This window comes from Clupea harengus, chromosome 17 (genome assembly GCF_900700415.2).
Source record: "Clupea harengus chromosome 17, Ch_v2.0.2, whole genome shotgun sequence".
Classification (NCBI taxonomy): domain Eukaryota; kingdom Metazoa; phylum Chordata; class Actinopteri; order Clupeiformes; family Clupeidae; genus Clupea; species Clupea harengus.
Window position 1 is genome coordinate 5,391,568 of NC_045168.1, and position 22,042 is coordinate 5,413,609.

Below are 22,042 nucleotides of genomic sequence, written 5' to 3' on the forward strand. Positions count from 1 at the left end.
GGAGTTCTCCTCTCTCAACCTAACCCTCAATGGAGAGCTTTCCAATCACGATGTGGAACACCGAAGGGTAAACCAATCACATCGGCCGCACTTCATGCAGTGGTCTGCTACTACGTTGGAGCTAGTGATGTTATGTTACTCCCTTAGAATGTTGAATAGAAATAATATACACACAATATTATTTTAATACAATTTATATTCGTATAGGTGGACAGGCAAAACAGGCACACTTGAGACTTGAGACCAAGCACCACATATGAAGACAAGAGGCTTACTGCAAATAGTATTTCCTTTATTTAGAGGTTTAAAAGTCTTACAATATAGAGCTCCAGAAAAGATAAAATTCTTCAAAGAAAGAAAAAAAAAAAAAAACATGCTTATAACTACGTTGGAAAGGACACGCCTCTCCTTGCATGCATAGGGTCAAGGCTTCTCCAAGGGTTTGAGGGTCTGTCCCAGGTCCTTCACAAGAAACCTGCTGGCTTGACCTGCAACAGTCCCACAATGTATATAAGGTGGACATGGTAATCAGTGAACATCACTGAAATAGTACAGGTACACTGTGGGAGATATTTTAGCTGCCAGTGTGCCGAGAAAAAAAAAATCTTCAAAGATTCAAATTTACACTAAACACACACACACACACACACACACGCACGCACGCACGCACGCACGCACGCACGCAGAGCTTGTGAGAGAGCACACAATTGGTCACAATACGCGACTCACTCTCACTGCTCCTGTTTAAGGGCAGTTGTCCTACAGCAAGTCCTACACACACGCACACAAAAAAAAAGAAAGGAAAAAAAAAAACACTGGTACTCTTGCCAACTTGTACTAGGCTTACAAAATAACCCAGGCTAACATATTTTCCATTGGAAATTCAAGATGTTTGTATCTTGGGGACAGGGAGAGGGGAGTTTTGTTCTTTCATCAACACTGTGTTGCCCCTCCAACTGCACACTGCATACTTTTTACCTATTTGCATCTCACCTGCAGCATCGGTTTCCAACCAAACCTCCAGAGAAGCCTTGAGCCATTCAGCATCAATGTAACAAAAAAAACAAAAAAACTCCAAGGGAAATTAAATAATGGGTAGAGAAACCAAAACATTCAGAAAGAGAGTGGAGTCTCCTCCTCCAGTCTCCCCCACCATGAAATTGTTCCAACCAATCTCCCGCTTTTTTGTTTTTGAGCGGGGCCCCTGCACCCCTCTCCCCACTCTCCTGCACCGATCTCACAGCGCAAGAGAGGTTCATGTCACAAAGGAGACACTGCATCTTGTGCAACGCTCTCGCATTGCATGCTGCCAGGGAAAAAAGAAGCAAGACGCCTCAACCACCATGCAGGATTCCCTTCCCAATTGTCCGTGGGCTCAGGTGGCGAGGGGATGGAGTTCTGAGAATTCTGCGCATCACCATGACGACTCAAAAGCATCACTCCAAGGTTACCATCTGAGGGGGAGGGGGGGGGACATCCTTCTCAGACAGCAATCCTACCCTCTAAAGATGTTTCCTCTTTAGTTCAACTGTTTATGTCCACAACAGCAAAACAAAATCGCCCCCTGACCTCAGTCAACGTTTTTAAAAGAACACACAGACAGCACGCTTTGCAGAACACAGAAACCTTCACCATGTCTTAACGGTCAGAAAAATCAGCAGCCTTCCGGAGCAATCGAGCAATTGTTGAACTCTTAAACAATTCCGTTTTGTTTTCAAATATCTAACTGAAGAAAAGGAGGAGAGAAAAAAAAAGAACAGAAAATGCAAAATACAGGGGCTTAATTTTGTTTCATGAAAAATTAAAACAACTTTTGTGTTCCAATTAATATTTTTTAAATGTCCTTTGAAGAAAGTGGTGAATGTGTCAACCCTGGGGCTTTTGTCACAGTTCCTTTTGGGGGAGTTGGGGCAAGACCATGTTTCTCAGATGGCTCAGCCTCTAGTCTGCCTTCTGCAGCTCTCCAGCAGGGGGCGCACACGGGCTGCGCAGGCTCTTTTGAAGCACATGGGCATCTGCAGGCTCTATCCTCTTGTAGTAGTTCTTTTTTGTCTCAATGATCTCAAAGCCAAACTTCTGGTAGAAGTCGATAGCTGACTCGTTGCTAATCTGCACATGACTGAAAGGACAGGAAACAGCTGATTACGATGGAAAATGTCAAAATATATTAACAATGGTAGGAAGGGTTCATGTGTTTGATAAATGTACATGTAACAATTTATAGAGGACTCAACTCCCACAGAATGATGAGATTTATGTAATGATATTAGGTTTTGTAAGCCACCCTACTGAGATTGTAATTTATTGTATACTCACAGGTAGATATTATCAAAAGTGCCATCCTTCTCGCAGATATTCAACACATGGTTCAGCATCTTTGTACCTGCAAAACACAAAAAATAATCATATTTCAAATCTATGTATCTATGGTATACCAAGGGTTACATAAATGAGAGTATAAATACTGTTGTGCTATTTCCACTGCTGAAATAACTAGATATTCCTAGACTTAGACGTAAACGGGATTAGGGGATACCCCTGAACAAACCAAAGCAATCATGACACATCACGACAACATACCGTGTGTCAGAAGTGCTGTACTTCTTGAGCTCACATCACATCTCCAAAATAATAGCATTAATGTGACAGTTAACAAAAAAATAAATGCTATTACAATTCAAAGTCATTGAAGTGGTCACCCATAACATGTTATCAGTGCACCACAAAATGACTCATCCATGCAAATTTGAGTAGGCACCAGCCACTATTCTACATCTGTTGAGAAAGACACACTGATGTCAAGTTCCTGTAGTGTTTCCTAGAAAAAACACCAACATGGGATCCTAATGGTATGGGGATGAATAGATAATGCCAGTTATGTAGTTTTATTTAAAGCAGCTTTTTATTTGATTTAAAGTGGCTTTGGGTGCATGCTACGCATGTACACACGGTATTACCTATTCCAAGTCTTCGGTAGGGCGCTAGGCAGCCCAATGTCATGATGTACAATCTCTTCTGATTCTGAGAGTGGTCTACTCTGCAGCATACCGCACCTACTGCAATATCATTGAAGTAAGCTGGAAAAGAGGTGGTACAACACATCAGTAGCCATACTTCCAACACCCAACAATCGTTCCCACCACTACTAATAAAGCAATTCAAAAAGTCATATGATAAAGAAATGTCAGATATGTCACCAAATTTTTCTTTCGATTCCACTTAATACTTGTTGTTTATATACTGTTTCAGATTATGTGGTTTCACAGTTATAGCAGCAGCAGATACTTACCTAGCTTAGCGAGCTCTCCCACTTCCAGCACATCCTTGTAGAACTTGTCATTGTAGCTGACGGGGAAGATGACTTGGTTCAGTCGCTTCAATTGTTTAATATTGTGGGGTGTAACATCCCCCAGCTCGATCCGGCTACTGGAACAAAACCAAAATGGTCAATGGCTATACATCAAGACTTGCAGGTCACACATTACCAATCCATTTTAACATGAGACCCATCTCTTCCACCCTGCCAATCTTAACTGAAGGGCCTAGTAGACTAATGAAAACATAACCTTCCAGTGTCCACACAGATTTAAAGTGAAACCACTTATGACGGGCCACAGACTCGCTCCAAGAACATTCCCTCACACGGAGCCACACACATGCATTCAACATCAAAGCAACACATTTTAACAAAAGTACAAAATGCTATGAGAAACCACTGGGCTAAGCCCAGACGTGCTCCAGTGCTAACTTGTTACTGAGCCTCATCACAGTCTGTCTTATTGCCTCCACTTGACCCCGGCTCCGGAACGCAGGAGGTATTTATAGGGGTAGATACATGCTAAACCTCCACTCCGACACAACAGCTGCTTGTCACGTGTGTCTTCCACCACTTGTGCAGTCACCAGATAGGATGTGGTAACGAGGAAGACCTGGCAACCTTTACAGGTTTGATTTAAGACATCTGGTCCACAAATCCACATTAAACCTCTTGGACACCAACAGTAACTTGCCTGTGGTTTGCTTGCCTCACCTCAATGACATGACAAGTTAATGTATTTTATTTTGAAGTTGTTTATCGTGGCATGCATTAGCCTACATACTGTAAATGTTGATACAATTCCATATATAATTGATACTATAGAAATTATATTAGAAAATACTAAAAACATTTTTTACATACTATTACAATGCTATAAGCAATACTATAAGCATTGTACAATAAAATGCCCTCCATTAAATAAGATGACTTGAATGTAATCAATGACAAAGTATGTGTCGTGGGTGTTGACTATATAACCTGCTAATGATTCCATTGAAATCAAGTCAAAATAAGTTTATTTTCATTTTGGACTAATTCACAATACAAACACTAACCCATCATCTGAAAGGCGGGGTTTCATGCTTATATTCAACAGCTAGCAAACTAATATTATAGACACGGAATTGACACCACCTTGACAGCTTACTGACGTGACTGTTCTGATAAATACTGGAATGACTCCCAATAAATTATTAGCTGACTCCAAAACGTTAGCCATGCAGTATCACAATAGAAAAGCAAACCTAAAGACCTTAAGTAACTGCTGTAGAGTGCTGCCACAAGCAAACTAACGGCAGATTATTAACCTTACTACAATCGTTATTAATAGCTAGACTGAATAGCTGACTAGGTAGTAGCCTACTAATGGGCTTACGACTGCTAGCATATTTTAGGTACACATTTGAGTTCACTAGCTCTTAGCTAGCTAATGTTAGACGTTATTACAAAATGACATGGTTGCATCTGAGAAAAGTTCATGTTAAAAATAAATTAAGCCAAGTTGTGCTACCACCCAATAATGTGGTGCTAGGTGCCGCAAACATGATGGTTTGGGGGGGTTGCTAGTTAAAATTACTAACTTCTATGAACTCGTAGCTATTGCTATAACGATAGCTACCATCAAGGCTAGCTAGCTGGTTAACTTGAGAATTCAGAAATAGCGTACTTCAAAACTCCAAGGGGACAATTTAGCAAGCTAGCTACGATAGCAAGTCAGCTAAATAAATCAATAGCCCATTCGCTTCTAAAACAGCGTCAACGTGATTGAGTGTGGCTTTTTTAATACTTTCAAAACTGATAGGTAACCGAACATTACAATTAAATATATTGCCATAGTAAAGTAATGGACTCCTTAAGGTGTTGAAAGATAAAAGCGTGGTTTGCTAGCCAGCTAGCTTTGGTGTCTGACTCAACGAATCTCGAATTAAGATTCGCCACACGAAGGCAGAACGCACCCGTTTCAAGCTTACTATACTGTAATGTCAGGTTCATAAAGGTAGTGTAATTATCCATAATGATGTAATTAACAATACTAGAGAACAGTGATCGGTTAACAACTAATGGAAACCAACCGCAATAGAAACTATTAGCTAGCTGGGCTAGCTTTGGTGCTGTCGTTGGCAGATTCTTTTGCTAGCATTAGCCATCGTTACCCCAACTGAGCACAGAGCTTAGCATCCAACCACCTCCCCCGCCCCCCGTTGGAAAAAAAGAGAAAGGAAAAAACTTTACTCATGGTGAATAGATGTGTTTAGACGTAGCTACTCACCCTTTCATAGCGAAAAGAAATTAGTCCTTGTTCAATATGCGATATGCGTTGAGTGTATTTTATGGTAAGAAAGGGTGATTTAGGTTGAGTTCGAATAATGATTGCCTCCAGAGGTACCCTCCACATGTATGTTGCTAGCAGGCGGGCTAACCGTACTCCCTCCACAGCCGACACTGCTGTCAACTCTGACCCCTCAGACTTTGCTTCTCGTGGAATGTCCCCCTACCATCGAAATTTCCTATAAAAAACAGGTAACATTTTTAAATACCCATTGCATGATATCGGTCGTTCTTCGGTGAACTTGAAACAAAAATAATTACATATTTTCGGAGGTACAAGTAGATGAACTTTGACCTTTCACACAATGATTGGAGACTCCGTTACATACAGAAAACCCACACATGCATTTAAAATCTGAAACACGATCATAAAAATAAAACAAATCATATCGTAATCAAGAAAACATAGATACGATTTGAAAATAAAATGAATGGATAAACGATGCAGCCACGTGACTAAGATGATGTACTCAAGCCTGAAGGATAACGACACAGTGCCTCTGCTGTTACATTTAAGAGTTGCAGAAGATACTGTACCTCATGCCACATGAGCTGTTAAAAAGTCTAACAACTTCTACTTACTTCTATTTACATTTAGACAGTTTGTACTGTTTATCAAGAGATATAATGTTTAAACATGCCACATTTATCTGATTTTGAGGAGCACTACTCAGATAGTTCTCCCAATATTGATGTAGTAATGTAGGCTAGGTCAATAATTTCTGTTAAACTCATGAAGGGGACTGCTCTTGAACTTTGTATTATGATCTTTCTTGCACTCAATATAGGGGCACTTTCAATAGGTATCCACTGTGGTCATTACTTCAATCTTCAGCTACATCGGTTTTGCAATGAGCTGTGAGAATCTTAAATGGTAAATTAGGTGCTTATATGTGACACATGTTACATTTTACCAGCATAGTACATAGTACAGTACTATCATCTGAAAGGCACAAGGGTGTATGAAAATATTATGTCTTTGATACGTTTATCAAATCTTAATGTAAAGCTGACTATTTAGACACCCTGAATCGCCTCTGTGACACTGAACAATTTTACTACCATCTTCACCACTAGGCCTAATAGCTGCCCCCAAACCCTATTAGGCTCAATCTACTGTGTATGTCTGTCAATCTCAATTGCCAAGACTTATTCTTGAAATTACTTTTGTTTTGTGTTTACACTTTGAGGTTACAAACAACATTAATAGACCGAGCATGTCAAAGACTTTTAAGTCCTTAGAAAAATGTATAAACTACAGACGCAGCCTCATTATATGTATTTTAGTTCAGTGTACATGGTTTACAGTTTACAACAACCAGCACACAACATATCCTAGTAGTAGAAACAAAAAAGTCAATATGTCAAACTGTACCGTTTCTAAAGTCATTCCAGCATACTGTCCATGTACTGGATGAATATAGAGCCAAAATGGCTCCTTCTCCTCCTTCCCGCGATGCTTGCGCAGGCAGTGCGCGCAGCACGGCAGCAAGTCACCTGACTGTTTTCGCATCGCAAGCTGCTCATATTTTTCGAGGCAGAGGAACAGTACACTTGATCTGTCTCCCACTAAAAGGTATTGTCCTAGAGATTTTTTTTAAATCGTTTTCATTTGTCATGTATTTTTCTTGCTTGAATATACTCATTAGTGTTATTTAAGGTTGTGTAGAGAATTAAGCTAGCTAACAAATGTGATATGCTTTGCAGATAACTAGCTGGTCAATTCCTCGGTTTTTCATTCATTGCTGACGCTTCCAGATGACCTCGACTAGCTCGCTAGCTAACCTATAGGCCACCTAGTATGACAATAAAGACAGCCTTGTATATTAACAGTGCAATTAAAATAAAAGGTTACTTAGCTATAGTGTTGGGTAGTTAGCTAAAGGAAAATGTTATTGTAGACTAAGCTGAATGCTGAAATGTCGACATGGCTTTCAAACCGTGAAAGGGTTAGCGCTTAACGTTTATTCTAGCTAATGTTAGACAAGCAATCATTGTTCCGATTACAGCTATTTAAAAATGATCAAATATACTTGAGTAAATGCAAACTTGTCATATAGCATCGGTGCACGTTGTTAAGGAGGACGGAACATGTTCAAACAATATGTTAAAAGCCCTAAAACGGACACATTCGATAGCTAGCTTTACTAAATCCAGAGATTTGTCCCCAATGATGTTTCATTGCCTTAGTCATCTACTACCATTAGCTAGCCAGTGTTCTCTAGCACAGGTAATGTTATAGGCTAGATTAAATTGTGGGAGTCTGTAAAGAATGTAATGTCCGTAATGTGAAATTGCAGAGTAATATGTGTTTGGATGGAACAGGACAGGTAGGCCATCAAAAGTAGGAACTGAGAGTAAACGGATGTTTAGGCTGTGATCATGTGACCTCAGCCAGTGCTTTGCTGCAGCTGACTCGTCTTCAAAGAGTCGTGACTCGAAAATATCTCGGTGGTGTCGTTATAATAGCGATTTACTTGACTATTGTTTGATGTTTTAGTGTTAAATCGTTTATTTCGATTTAAATGGTAAAATTTATTTTTATGTGCGTGTGGCATGTGACAGGTTTGTCGTGACGTCTGGTAGGTTCTACCTCGCAGCATTGCAATTAACACGGTCTTGTTAGCCGTATGCAGTGCACCTGTCACGAGCTCCACACAGTCATGTGGAATGTTTAACCTTTTTAAGTATGGGTTTATGTTTATTAGAATCACCGTTTGTCGTCACTGTCTTTTATCTTATTTTGCATCGATTGCAAATCGTTGTGATTCCTTGCCTTGTCTGCGTAGTGTTAGATGACCAATATCATGTGACTAGGTTGGCTGCATGAAAACCTGGAAGTTAGACTTTTGGTATGATTGTTCCCCTCTGTTGTGGCTTGAATTAGTGGCTGTTGCAGCAATATTGGGTTTCTCCTGATTTTCGACATATTTCATAGATTAAGAAATAATGTGATTTCTTTTTTTTTTTTTTTGTGCATGCCTTACTCTAATCATATGCCAACAACTGTTCCTACAACATAGATCGGAATGAACTGTAGACTGATATAATTAATATAATAGAATATAATTTACTCCCACTTCGCACTTCCTTTTATCCTCTGGCAAACATTTCAATATTTACCCTCCAGGCTGGTTTATTTTTTCACTTCCTTAAACAACCTCTTATTTTACGATGCAAGTCATGTGCCTTTACCATGTGATTCTTGTTCATCCCCTATGAGTAGGACCTGGCACATCTGCAAGTGTCATCTCTGCATTGGAATTCTTCATTTGTTTTAGGATTCAGAGCCTTGTGATCAGCAGCTTACCCAAAGAAGGGGAAGAAAAACAGTCCAGTTTTCTTACTCACAACATTAGCTGAAAAAATGGGAATAAAAAAAACTTGCTATCTAATGTCATAAATATTCCCATCCTCAATCGGGCAAAGGGCATTTGTGGACTCTAGAATGTATTGGGGTCGTAGGTTGTAATGTGCTTAAAACTATTTTAAAAATCTAAATTTTTAAAAATAAAATACTTTTATATTCTTTGTAAACATTTTAGTTTGTGTTTTAGTGAGATGTATATGGTAGAATGTTTTTTGAAAAGAGAACACCAGGAACACTATTGTGTAATTCATGGCCAGACGGATAGGGGAGCTGTTAGAGAATCTCACCTTTTAGATTACTTCTTCTGGCTTTAAGATTAGCTTAATGAGGCTTAAAGATAGGGAAAGGAAAATAGGACACAGGAGAAGGTATGCCCATCAGAGTTAATTGATGTATGTTGATATGAGTGTATTCCAGTGAGTGATGGATGATGTTCGTTATGTATGTTTGTGTGGTGTGGGTCATGCATGAGCGACTAGTGGTGTTGTCCGCGCAGAACTGGAGATGTGTCTTAAAGTGACCGATCACATATAGGATCTACACTGTGGATTAGATCTGAGCAGATGGTGTCTGTCTGTGTGTGCGTGTGCGCGCGCATGCATGTAGTGTTATGGGGAAAATGTAATCCTGCTGTCCTGGCATCTGACAGCTTGTCATGGCATGTCTGTGTGAATTGGAATTAGTTGATGTAGGGCCCCCCCTGTGGCAAGATGCCTTCAGCCCGGTGGTGGATGTTTGTGTGTGACATTTTATCCTGCTGCACATCTTCTGCTGCGGCAGAACAAAGAATATTGCCATGGTTACCGCTCAAGAAGGTGATAAGTCTGGATGGAGTGCTAGGGGGGTGGAAATGAATCGCCCAATCAGATGAAATTGTTTGTCACTGCCACCAGTGCTGCTCCAGTACACAGGTGCATTCAAGGGGAGAAGTGTTCTTGACTCTCTGCCTTTGGCTTTGGCTCTGGCTCGACCACAAGTACACAGCACAAGTGTGGCATTTCTGTTTTCGATCTGTGCTGACTCTCTGGTCTGTAACCCACGTGAGCTTTGACTGGCTGAGTGTACATGGTGAACTGGATGTCTAGTGTTGAGTATGAGATACGATCAATACTTTTCCTAGCACTAGTGATTATGAAGTGAACTGAGAAAACGTAAATCAATCAAATATTTAGGGTCTAATGGGTGAAGCGTGTTGCCTTGTCCTGTTTCAGTTCATGGCCTTATCACACTGTGGTTTAATCAGCTGTTTAAAACATTTCTGACAAACTTGCAGAAAATGATTTGGCATATGGTGTATCATTAGTGTGAAAGCTTATGCAATCAGTGTTTTTGGTAGTTCCAATTATCAAAAATGACTGATAGGCTACTATGTTGAATTGTAATCTCCCATGTGCTCTCTTTCTCTTGCAGACTCACTCTCTCGGGATGGACCTGTCTAAGCTGCCCAAGATTCGTGATGAGGATCGGGAGTCTGAGTTTGGATATGTGCATGGAGTCTCCGGGCCTGGTCAGTCGACAAGTCTTTATACATAAAAGAAAACGTCATTAGTGTGATTGCATCTGCATCAAGTTATGTGTGCGCACATTCAATCTCCAGCTACGTAATCCCCCCCCCCTTTAAAAAAAAATAAAAAAAAGTTTTTTTGGCTTAAAAGGAGTGAATAATATGTGCCACAAATGACCCTAACCTTTTAAAGTTGTTGTTTGCCAGCCATCAACAGAACACTTCAAAAACATTATTTGCAGGCGATTGGGAAGATGAGCGAATTCATTTTACAGGCTGTATGTGTTGAGGTGTGTGTGTCAACCGTTAAAAGGGGGGGGGGGGCGTGTCCGGAGCTGAGTTCAGCACAGACGTGACATTTTCTCAGTGGTTTTGTTTTTTAATTAATGCTTGTTCATCGTTGGGTTCGTTGTTGTGTTTATTAGAAAGAAATACAGCTTGCAGGGCAAAATACAGGGGAATTTGGGCGATTTTGTTGCACAAAATGATGTTTCCGTCTGAAAGTTCCAATTCTGTTTCAAAGGGTACATTCCGCGAATTCCGTCCGTTTTCCGTTATTGCGGAAATTTTCTCCCTACGTACCCCCTGAACCGTACCCCAGTTTGGGAACCGATGGTCTACCAGCACAGTGTTCACACTGTGCAAAGCTTTATGTCTGTGTGGCCGTTATAAGGTACAAGTAAAGCAAACAATGTGTCAATATACAGCCGGTCAACACCTTCATCACTGAATAACTTCGAAATCTCTGGGGCGAACATAGACCTGCTTACGAATGCTGCACAAATGTAACACCGGGCAGTGAGGGTGACTCATGGATTTGAATCACTGACCTCACGAAATTTCACATATTCTTATAACTTGACAAGTATGCAGGTGACATAATATTGATGATTACATCACATTTTATTATATAAAATTGTTTCATTACAACGTCAGTTTATTCAAGCAGATTATGCTTTGTTGCCATCTATGTCTCATGAAGCACAACAACGTTAAGATAATCAAAACTTTCCATCGCTATGAGTAGCTCAGAGCCTGAATTTACCAAGATAATAATTATTTCAAAAGATGTATTTTCCTTTAATGAGCAGTAACATTACGCACATGTGGATAAAATTCAAACAGTTTCGGATTAAATGAGCATTTTAGTCTTAAATCGGTATAGAAACAGCCCATGCTATTGAAGGGAAACGCTTTAAAATACAGAATTTTAAAAGTACTTCTTTGAAATGAAGCAATGAAATATGTATAGACTGTTTAATTTCAACTCCTAAAAAACATAATGGTTCTGAATAGTTGTAAAAACAGATATAGTTGCGTTGATTTGACACCAGTGTTTTGAGTTGCTCCATTCTCCGCTTGCTATATACTGGGGGGAAAAAATGTTCCAGTTCCAAAATTGTACTGCCCCGTGCCTTTTCCAACAGGGGGTAGTAGTGTCAAACCATTCTTGTGTAGGTTGAAGCGTCCACGTCCACGTAGCTTGCATAGAGTAAGAAGAATCACGGACCGCTCATGCTGCGATGCAATCACGCTCACATTTTCTTATGTAAATTCTAGTTTGATTTAAGGTTTTAAATGACTTAATGAGTTGTATCTCAAATATATGGCTCAACATTTAACATAACTGTCCAGTTAAGTTGTTGGCATTACTGTATTACAGTCTAAAACATTTTCCTCTTGGTTTGCCCATAGTACCTACGTTGTTTTGTGGAACAGCCCTGTATGATTCTCCTGTTGACTACTAACTATGGTTGTATGTCGATTGATTGATTGATTGATTGATTGATTGATTGATTGATTGTTTGTTTCCTACTCTCAGTGGTGACTGCCACGGCTATGGCGGGAGCAGCTATGTACGAGCTGGTGCGTGTGGGCCACAGTGAGCTGGTCGGGGAGATCATCCGATTGGAGGGCGACATGGCAACCATCCAGGTGTATGAGGAGACATGTATCCTTAAGCCAATCAGAGCTCACATGTGATATGTTTTAGCATCTTTTGTCTCAACTCTTTGTATAACTCAGACAAATCAAAATACTTTCGTGTCAATGCTAAATCAAAATGGCGCAATAGCACGTTTCTATTTCATATACAGAAATATGGCAGGGGCATCTGGAAATACTCATGATGTCATGCAGCTGCCTTATGTCTCTGTTCTAATTAAACAACAGTGTCAAGAATGAAAATATGATGCATCCAATCTGCAAGTAATTGTAATGTTCCATCTCTATGCTGCTAAACAATGGTTGGCACTGCCCCAAGAAAGCCAAGATCTCAGTGTTTCATACAGGCGGGACATCTAGTCGTTATATCCAAATGAAAATGGATTTTGGTCTAGTTTCATACTCTTCAATTACTCAAATGCTAATGTTGAGGTATGCGTTTAATTTGACCCAATGGACTAATTAGGTTGTTTGTCTTTTAAAAATGGCCCACTAATGGAACAATAAATGACTTGTAAAATGCTCGGATTCGAGAGAGAAGAATAACGCTCAATGCACTTGATGAAAAACCAGTTCAGTTCTTCCTGTTCCTATGAAAAACAGTTCACTTGGTGATGAAGTCACAGTATGTGGTTTACTCAAAGTATGTTGTTTATTGTGGGTTTGATTTTCCATGCCAGGGTTTTGCCCTAAAAAATCAGAGCGAAAACAGCCTCTGAGACTTTTTATGTTGCCCAATATCCCATATGAAATAATCACCTTGCCTGCATGTACAGACTTGTGTGCATTCACATGTGCACATTCATAGCTTCACTGTGTAATATAAACAAACTCAAACCACCAGCAGATACAGAGTTATAGTTTGTGCCAGATCCTTCCCTGTGTTTTCCTGAACCCTGTGTAGCGGGTGTGTCTGTTGGGGACCCTGTCCTCCGTACTGGGAAGCCCCTCTCTGTTGAACTGGGCCCGGGGATTATGGGGTCCATCTTTGATGGTATCCAGCGTCCACTGAAAGACATCAACACCCTGACCCAGAGTATCTACATCCCCAGGGGAATCAACATCGGGTCTCTGAGCCGAGACTCCAAGTGGGAGTTTAACCCTTCCAAAAACCTGCGAGTATGTACCTGTGTGATCACAGTGCTATAAGTATAAATGTCTGCAAATGTGATGTATGACGTGCTTGGTTATTGTTTGTGTTGAGGGCAAATAAGTACATATGTCTCTTATTGTAGAGGCTTTATATGGTTAAATAATCAGTTAATAGATTTGGACGGTTCAAATACTGCCATTTGTAGTTTTGTATTATATTTATTATTAGAACTTTTTTGTTTTGTTTGTGGCTTCACCTCGTTATTAACCCTGTTCTCTATAATCGTCCAGGTCGGAAGCCATATCACAGGAGGCGATATCTATGGCATGGTCTATGAAAACTCCCTCATCAATCACAAGCTCATGCTGCCACCACGGAACAGGGGCACGGTTACATACGTGGCACCTCCTGGGAACTATGACGTCTCGGTGAGTGGCAAGGCTCCTTTACGAAAACATGCTGGGTTAGTCTCATGGAGTCATTTTTGTTTCTAGACAGCAATGGTTCGGTCTAAATTTGAGTAATTTTTGTTTCTAGACAAAAGTTTGGTCTAAATTTGTGTGTGAACGATTAGCGTATGGAGTTGATTTCAAATGTCTTAACCAATCCAATGCCTCAAAATGATCAATTATAAAAGTATCAATACAGATTCAAATAGGAAACTGTTTGTTCCTAAAGGTGTGATGTTTTAGGAACAACATTCAGCACCAGTTGCAATGAATCGATTCCAGACTGCATGCTCAATCACTAAGTGCTGAAATCACATCGGGCTTCTTGAGACAAACCACGGGCAGGCTGCATCTACAAAGAGATTTGTTCTGTTCTATTCCTGAAGAGAACCAAGAATGCATTTCAGAACTTGGCTGATGCTGTGTTCTGTGTTCTCATCATGTGTTAGGATGTGGTGCTGGAGCTGGAGTTCGAGAGCGTGAAGGAGAAGTTCACCATGATCCAGGTGTGGCCCGTGCGACAGGTGCGCCCCGTCACCGAGAAGCTGCCCGCCAATCATCCGCTTCTGACCGGTCAGAGGGTGCTGGATGCCCTTTTCCCGTGAGTCCACACACACTTTAAATGTCCTCGTTGGCGTTTCAGTTTCAGTGTATATCAGGAGTTCATGGTTTATTTGTAGTTTCATCTGAATGAACACCACTATGTGTACCAATGTCCAGCTGCTTTGTTATAAACCAAAAGCTAGGAGGAGATGGTTCCCGTCAATGACATGGCATACATCAGTAGAGTGCACATGCAAAGCTGTGCATGCAACATGTGTTTGTTGCAGTGAGCTCTGTTCATTCCCTGACGAGTAATCCAGGTTTACGTTCATAATTTATATTATTAAGGTTAAACACATATTTGCTGAGATTCTACCATCTTGGTATATATTTTTTTTTTGTGCGTACCTGTGTGCAGGTGTGTGCAGGGGGGAACCACAGCCATCCCAGGAGCCTTCGGCTGTGGCAAAACTGTCATCTCCCAGTCCCTGTCCAAATACTCCAACAGTGACGTCATCATCTACGTAGGCTGTGGAGAACGTGGTAACGAGATGTCAGAAGTACTGCGAGATTTCCCTGAGGTCTGTTCCTTTATGATTTCATTTTCATTTCTATGACAACAGCAGCGTACATAGAATTTGATTGGGTCTTCAGGATGAGTGACAGTTTTGGTGTCCAACAGCTGACCATGGAGGTGGGCGGGAAGACAGAGAGCATCATGAAGAGAACGGCTCTGGTGGCTAACACCTCCAACATGCCTGTGGCTGCTCGTGAAGCTTCTATTTACACCGGTAACAACCAATCAAAAATCACCAATCATAAAATGAGAAATTACAAAAATACACCTGCCACTACCAAGACTACCTGCCAGTATATTTAGTAATGACCAGCAAAAAGAAGCCTAACTCAATACATAATTCTTAAGTATTTAGCATATTCCATGATTTCTTGCAGCTCTTCTTTCATGAGTGAGCTGTATTTTTGTTGAAAGTTGAAAATCATCTAAAACTCCCAATAGAGAGATGTAAATATTGTCTTGGTTAGTTAGGACTAGTTGATTTGTTTGGCAGCTGTCATTTCTATTGATGGCATGCCTGGTGATGACAAGAGTAGGAGTCACCACTAACTCTTCATGCATTTGTTTGCGTGTATTTGTGTTTGTTTTCCCATAGGAATCACTCTGTCTGAATACTTCAGAGACATGGGTTACCACGTCAGTATGATGGCCGACTCTACCTCTCGTTGGGCTGAGGCTCTTAGGGAGATCTCTGGGCGATTGGCTGAGATGCCAGCTGGTAAGATCCTCACGATCACAGAACACATCTCTAATCAGTAACCACTATGTTCATATGGTTAAAGAAGGACCTGGGTAGCATTCAAGATGTGATTTATTCATCCACTAACAGCAGCAACTTGCCATACTTGGGACTAAAATGTTCAGGTCCCATGTCCGTACAATTTGTAGTAAAACTGACTGTAGAATTAAATTTTTTGTCGACTAAAAGCAATAACTTCCATACATTTTTAAGTCCCACTTCAGGAGAATGTGTGGTAAAATCTGTTTGCGCGTGTGTCTGTCCACAGACAGCGGTTACCCTGCCTACCTGGGTGCCCGTCTGGCCTCTTTCTATGAGCGTGCCGGCCGTGTGAAGTGCTTGGGCAACCCTGAGAGAGAGGGCAGTGTCAGCATTGTCGGGGCGTAAGTGCAACTTTCCAACACTAGATGGCAGCCTTGCTCTTCTAAGCGTTACCAATTGTCTTTTAACAGTTGCACAGTGACAGCGCAGAGGTCTAATCAATTACAATTTTCTTTCAGTGTGTCGCCTCCCGGTGGTGACTTCTCAGATCCTGTGACTTCTGCCACCCTGGGTATTGTGCAGGTATATCATAACACCAATTGATTATCAAAGGATTACAACTGTTTAATCTTGTAATGCAGTCTCAGTTACTTTATATATTGCTACTATAAAACATGTGTGTCTGTTACTGTGTCTGTGTGTGTGTGTCAGGTGTTCTGGGGTTTGGATAAGAAGCTGGCTCAGAGAAAGCACTTCCCCTCTGTCAACTGGCTGATCAGTTACAGCAAGTACACACGCGCTCTCGATGAGCATTACGACAAACACTTCCCTGAGTTTGTGCCTCTCCGCACCAAGGCCAAGGAGATCCTGCAGGAGGAGGAGGATCTGGCCGAGATTGTGCAGCTCGTCGGCAAGGTAATTTGTGTGTGTGTGTGTGTGTGTGTTTTTTTTGTTGTGTTGTATTTTTTGGGTGGAGAACTAAGTGTGTTTTGGGTACATTTTGAGGGAGTGACTGCTGATTGTTTTAGGGTGATTAAGGTTTTGTGTGCTTGTGTGTTCACATACCTTGTTCTTTGGTTTCGTGGGCAGTGTCTATTTCCATTCTTTTCACCTCTCTCTCTCTCTCTCTCATATACATTCTGTATAACAGGCCTCACTGGCTGAGACCGATAAAATCACCCTGGAGGTAGCCAAGCTGATCAAGGATGACTTCCTGCAACAGAACGGTTACACCCCCTATGACAGGTCATACCTCACTCATAGACACCACACGTTAATCCTGTTGTCCCAGTATTTACTTATACTTTGTACACACCAGTGCGTCTAAACTGCACTTTTAAGTAACCTAATCAGCTTGTGAAACACACTAATTTGCATCTACTGTAGTACAGCAAACACCGTGTTCATTTCAAAGCGGCAGTAAGGAGCTTTAGTCTAAAACTAACAAGTTGGCTACCTAAGAGCAAAACTCGTGCTTGCTAATATGCTAACTGGTTATTTTGTAATTGTTGCATAGTGTTGCTTTAAACAGCCTCATATCCACAAGTATTAGAAGAATCCTTGGGAGCAGATTACTAAGATTACTAACTATACCCCTCTCTTGTTGCCTGCCATAGGTTTTGCCCCTTCTACAAGACGGTGGGCATCCTGTCCAACATGATCGCCTTCTATGACATGGCGCGCCACGCCGTAGAGACCACTGCCCAGAGCGACAACAAAATCACCTGGTCCATGATCCGCGAGCACATGGGCGAGATTCTCTACAGAATGAGCTCCATGAAGTTCAAGGTATAGGAGCCCACCTGTCCCACAGCTAGCAGGGCAACCCAGTTAGACACTTACTCTACAGTGAAACCCGTAAAGTTCGGACCAGAGCCTTTACAGAGTCAGCCTCTGGGTTGCAGATGAGATGGATATTTCTTACGATCCTTACTACTTTCTACTAGTCTTATTGCTTTCATTAATCATATTTTCTCTCCGTGAGGTGGTAACTGGGGGTCCGAAACTTAAAACTGTGGCCTATTGTGCATCAACCATATGGCTGTCACTGTCAGATATTGTTCTTGGAAACCGTTGTTGGGTTTGAGTGAAATAAGCTGGACAACAGTGTGGGATGCGGTTTAACAAAGGAAATCATGGTCATCCTCCTGTAAGTCCCTGTGAGCGGTATTAAACAGCTGAGAGCATATCGCTCTTGACCGTGATTTCTCCTACTTGCAATGCTTATTTTACTTTACAGCTTAAAATGAAGACCACCCTTGATACTTTCCATCCTCTCTGCCAGCCTGTCTCGTCTCGGAGTGCTGTGTTGCAATGTTGTGTGTCTGTCTAGTGACACTCTCTCCCTCTGTTCTGCTGCAGGACCCTGTGAAGGAAGGAGAGGCCAAGATCAAGGCTGACTACGCCCAGCTGCACGAGGACATGCAGAATGCCTTCCGCACCCTGGAGGAATGAGTGCTGACATCTCCCCTTTGACCCCTGACCCCCTGGGCAGTGCATTACCTCTCCCTTCTCCCCCATATCCCTATTCTGTGTCTGCTTTCTCTCTCTCTGCAGTGGACTTTCTGTTGCAGTGTCACACATTCCACCGCTTACGCGTTTCCAATCTTGTGTTTGTGTGATCCTCACCAAATAAATGTGTCTCTCTTTCCCGCATGGGCCAATACCTTTTCTTCCCTGAGTGTCTGAAAGGGTGTTTGTGGTTTTGTGAATGTGTGTGTGTGTTGATGTGTTTTGTGTGACTGTGAAGTCGCCTCCCTAAGTTTCACCTGCACTGCCCTCCTTCTCCATCACCTCCCAGCCCCAGAACACCTACTTGTTTGTTTACTACAACTCTCTCTCTCCCCCCCCAGTTGTAGTTTCACAATTCAGTTGGTGTAATTATTTCTCATTTCCTCCTCTCTGTACAGAAGATTGATAAACATAATTACGAAGCAGAGTGACTATATTTATTGCAGGCTGTTTACGTGGAAGCTTGCATTGTTTTGTTTTTTGTTTTTGTTTTCTTTCTTATGACTGTGTTCTAAACGTGTTTGTCCAGTGTACTTGTTGTGAGTGGAAAACTGTTTCTCTTCTCAACACTGCTCATGTACCAGATGTTTCAGTCCCAAAGAATAAAATGTGGACAACAAAGAAATCAGGTGTTGGTTTTCTTTTGTGTGTGGTTGTGTGCATGCATTTTTGCAGTGTGCATGCGGTGTATTATACTGGCTGTGTGTGTGTGTGTGTGTGTGTGAGACGTTTCAACTCTTGCTCAGTTTTGTTCCTCACAATACACTCATGGAATGCTGTAACTCTTACCCCACCCGCAGAAACCTGCCAAACGTGATCAAATCCCCTTGGGAAGAAAATAGTCGTGATTGCAATGCTATTTTTCTATGACCGTGATTAAATGGTGAGTTAGTGGTTATGAGTCCCAGTGGGCCAATATCACAAAATTCAAAAATGAAATGCAGTAAGTGGTGCTTTATGGACATATGTGGTTGACTAGGGTGAACCCTGCCAATACAGGCAGCAACGTTAAAGCCATTGGTAGTGTTGTACCCGGGGTTACAATCCAAACACCACACAGGGTAAACTGGTGTATGTCACGCAGACGATATAACGTAATGGAAAAAGACGTAAAGAAATGGTTAAACATCCAAACCGTCCTGTGAAGGAGAGCGATAGAGATTTTGTGGATGGGCTATTTATGGAGCCGTATGAACGGTCATCCGTAAAGTATGCAAATTCCACCGAGCGAGTTTCCTATGGCAAGTGGCAAGTTCCCTTGTGAACCGGTTGTGTCAGACACGCGCACCTGTTACCAGGTGAGCAATGTTGTTCCAGCGCCAGCTCCTCCTTGGCCATTCTCCGTACCAGAGGGAATAAATGGAAATTTTTACTTCAAAAGTCAATCAGTGCTTCACGATTAAATCTGAGTCTAGTGCTCATACGACTACGCCTCGATCTCCATCTACACTCTTGACCTAGCTGTGTGGATAAGAAGCTGCCGTAGATATTAATCGGACATCATTTCGCATACAGGTATGAGCGTTATCGCATCTGTGTTATCGGGGGTATGTGAAAAGATTGGACTTAAAATTACATTACATCTTGACGAGGAGACAACAGTCTTTCGTTTGAGGTTGTCCATAGGAGTGAGACAAATTGGTTATGAATAAACCCTATAGGAAAATGGAGATCTTGCGATAGTTAGTAAACTTTCAGACAGTAGCCTAAGCTATTCGGACAGACAGTTAAACTTCAGTACTGAGATCTATGCCCATATTTTCGACACTCGTGAAACCATCGAAAGTGATCATCTGATTTATTTCTTGTTAATGTGGACCTTAATTGTTGCCATATTGTGTTCAGTGCTACGAGACTAAGTTGAGCTGAACCAATTACACTTGCACATATCCCCTCCTCTTCTACAGGTATAGGTAGAGTAAAGTGCACACTCGTATGGGTGTGGTCTTCTGTGAGGTCTGTGAAGAAATACAGCAGATGAGCCATTTGCCAAAGCCAGACATGGCAAACCAGACCCCTGAGGACACTGTCTCCATAGATGATATCTCCACAGAAGAGGCTGGGGTGGGTATCCTGAAGAGACTAAATTCACTGTCCGTAATGACATTTCATTCATGTACATAACTGTTAAACAGGAATAGAGTTGTTCTCTAAAACACAACCAACTCCATTCCACCAGCTTGCTTCACAGTGATATGTGGGAACAAATCACCTCAGTCGTGTTCACGCCCAGTTACCTCTTATCACTTGAAGACATTGTGTAAGTGCAATGGTCTTGCGTGTGCTTCCCATTCCACTTATTTGCAGGGACCTAGAACTATATTGCCATAGCAACACTAGTTTAGTGTCTCCATGTCTCATGGCTCATTGTTACATGGACCGATTAATTAGCACTCTGCTGCCCTCTACTGGCTATTATGTTTTCATTCTTTCTTACAAGAAAATTATGCGGATCCTCTCCTGGGCATTTTAAGATTATGCTAATTTCTCATTATCTGCGTAAATTAGTGGTTTGACTCAGGTGGACTGTATGTAACTACACCCCAAGTCCCACCAACCAGCTACAAACAGAGGAGTGAAGAGTTCAGAAAGCTGTTCAAAGAACCAACAGATTCTGAGATGCTCATCGCAGGTAAACAAACTACCAAGATAAAGCTAGAGTTTCTTAATCCTGTAACCTGTATACCACATCACCAATCACGCTTGACTAATCTTCATACCATACAAATCCCCATGACAATGGATCTTTTTCAGATTATACGTGTGCTCTCCAGAGGGACATTCTGCTGCAGGGACGGATCTACCTGTCGGAAAACTTGTTGTGTTTCCACAGTAATGTATTTCGGGGAACAAAGGTGAGAGTTCGCTGAGGTGTAAATGCAAAGATTTAACACCATCAGTTGGGGGTTTCTCTCAGGTCCATATAGCTGTGAAATTATTCACTGCAGTGGCGTGGAATGTTTAGAGTCTTAGCTTGTATGAGTCTAAGCCTTGAACTCATACAAGCAAAACCTAGCATGCTTGAGGATAACATAAATCCTTTAAAGGATACTGTAATACAGCTGATAGAAAGAGGGTAGCTATTGCTGCTTGCAATTAATATTTTCTTTTAGTCCCAAGTAAAATCAAAACACTGATATAGAGTGCAATGGAAGCTCTTGGTATATGTAAATGCTTTTGATTCAGAGCCAAATTCTTCTTTTGGAAAAAAGGCAATTCAGTTTTCATTAGTGGATCTGAAAACATCTTAAGGATCACAATGGAATGTAGTAACACAACCACAACTTGTCTCATAATGAAATGCCCATCTAGGCAACCAACCGCCGCCTTACATTATGTATGAATATACTTTCAATCTCTTTTTGAATTTGGCCATTTTTCACAGATAGTCTTGAAACTGGAGGATATTACAATCATGACCCGAGAAAAGACGGCAAGATTGATTCCAAACGCTATTCAGATCTCCACAAATGCAGAGAAGGTATGTTTCTCATTCTTCCCCACTCACATGTATTCATTTAGCAGACACGTTTAACCAAAGCACCTTACAGCATCATACAGATATACACTTTTCCATTAGTATGTGTGCATCAGTCCAATGACCTTTGACCTCAGTGTTGTAAGCACATTGCTCTACCAGTTGAGCTACAAGAACACAACCATGGGTATAGTTTCAGGTGGTG

The 22,042-nt window shown here is 41.4% G+C and overlaps 3 protein-coding genes across 6 annotated transcripts; 2 read left to right on the plus strand and 1 right to left on the minus strand.

Moving 5' to 3' along the window:
- Positions 1-271: 271 nt before the first annotated feature.
- On the minus strand, positions 272-5,776 carry naa50 (N-alpha-acetyltransferase 50, NatE catalytic subunit). Of its 2 annotated transcripts, none has more exons than XM_012816221.3 (5): positions 5,589-5,776; positions 3,290-3,423; positions 2,958-3,077; positions 2,317-2,383; positions 272-2,119 (listed from the first exon to the last, which is right to left on the minus strand). In XM_012816221.3, the coding sequence occupies exons 1-5, from the start codon at positions 5,594-5,596 to the stop codon at positions 1,942-1,944; spliced, it is 507 nt and encodes a 168-aa protein (XP_012671675.1). In that variant the 5' UTR covers positions 5,597-5,776; the 3' UTR covers positions 272-1,941. The 2 variants fall into 2 exon arrangements, with proteins under 2 accessions (XP_012671675.1, XP_012671674.1); XM_012816220.3 differs by having other exon boundaries at positions 3,290-3,426.
- A 1,337-nt stretch (positions 5,777-7,113) lies between these two features.
- atp6v1ab (ATPase H+ transporting V1 subunit Ab) lies at positions 7,114-18,984 on the plus strand. 3 transcript variants are annotated; one of them, XM_012816233.2, is made up of 15 exons: positions 7,114-7,223; positions 10,428-10,524; positions 12,344-12,472; positions 13,370-13,584; positions 13,849-13,986; positions 14,457-14,608; positions 14,969-15,131; positions 15,233-15,341; positions 15,723-15,845; positions 16,135-16,249; positions 16,367-16,430; positions 16,560-16,763; positions 16,999-17,093; positions 17,465-17,636; positions 18,210-18,984. In XM_012816233.2, the coding sequence occupies exons 2-15, from the start codon at positions 10,443-10,445 to the stop codon at positions 18,300-18,302; spliced, it is 1,854 nt and encodes a 617-aa protein (XP_012671687.1). In that variant the 5' UTR covers positions 7,114-7,223; positions 10,428-10,442; the 3' UTR covers positions 18,303-18,984. The 3 variants fall into 3 exon arrangements, with proteins under 3 accessions (XP_012671687.1, XP_031439434.1, XP_031439435.1); XM_031583574.2 differs by lacking the exon at positions 7,114-7,223 and adding an exon at positions 8,131-8,229; XM_031583575.2 differs by lacking the exon at positions 7,114-7,223 and adding an exon at positions 9,061-9,385.
- Positions 18,985-20,294: 1,310 nt separating this feature from the next.
- LOC116224470 (protein Aster-B-like) lies at positions 20,295-21,894 on the plus strand. Its single transcript, XM_031584417.1, has 4 exons — positions 20,295-20,423; positions 20,868-20,991; positions 21,114-21,214; positions 21,745-21,894. Exons 1-4 carry the CDS (start codon positions 20,295-20,297, stop codon positions 21,892-21,894), a joined length of 504 nt encoding a protein of 167 aa, XP_031440277.1.
- Positions 21,895-22,042: the final 148 nt, after the last annotated feature.

What these genes read in the sequence shown, in the direction of transcription:
- naa50 (XM_012816220.3), bottom strand. An exon ending in GGGAGAGCTCGCTAAGCTAG is followed by an intron (nt 3,078 to 3,289) that starts GTAAGTATCTGC and finishes CCTCTTTTCCAG; the next exon opens with CTTACTTCAATGATATTGCA. An exon ending in ACTTTTGATAATATCTACCT is followed by an intron (nt 2,120 to 2,316) that starts GTGAGTATACAA and finishes CTGTCCTTTCAG; the next exon opens with TCATGTGCAGATTAGCAACG.
- atp6v1ab (XM_012816233.2), top strand. Translation starts at nt 10,443, where the DNA reads ATGGACCTGTCTAAGCTGCCCAAGATTCGTGATGAGGATCGGGAGTCT. An exon ending in CCAGGTGTATGAGGAGACAT is followed by an intron (nt 12,473 to 13,369) that starts GTATCCTTAAGC and finishes AACCCTGTGTAG; the next exon opens with CGGGTGTGTCTGTTGGGGAC. An exon ending in GTGCTGGATGCCCTTTTCCC is followed by an intron (nt 14,609 to 14,968) that starts GTGAGTCCACAC and finishes ACCTGTGTGCAG; the next exon opens with GTGTGTGCAGGGGGGAACCA.
- LOC116224470 (XM_031584417.1), top strand. Translation starts at nt 20,295, where the DNA reads ATGGGTGTGGTCTTCTGTGAGGTCTGTGAAGAAATACAGCAGATGAGC. An exon ending in TCTCCACAGAAGAGGCTGGG is followed by an intron (nt 20,424 to 20,867) that starts GTGGGTATCCTG and finishes TGCGTAAATTAG; the next exon opens with TGGTTTGACTCAGGTGGACT. An exon ending in TTCTGAGATGCTCATCGCAG is followed by an intron (nt 20,992 to 21,113) that starts GTAAACAAACTA and finishes GATCTTTTTCAG; the next exon opens with ATTATACGTGTGCTCTCCAG.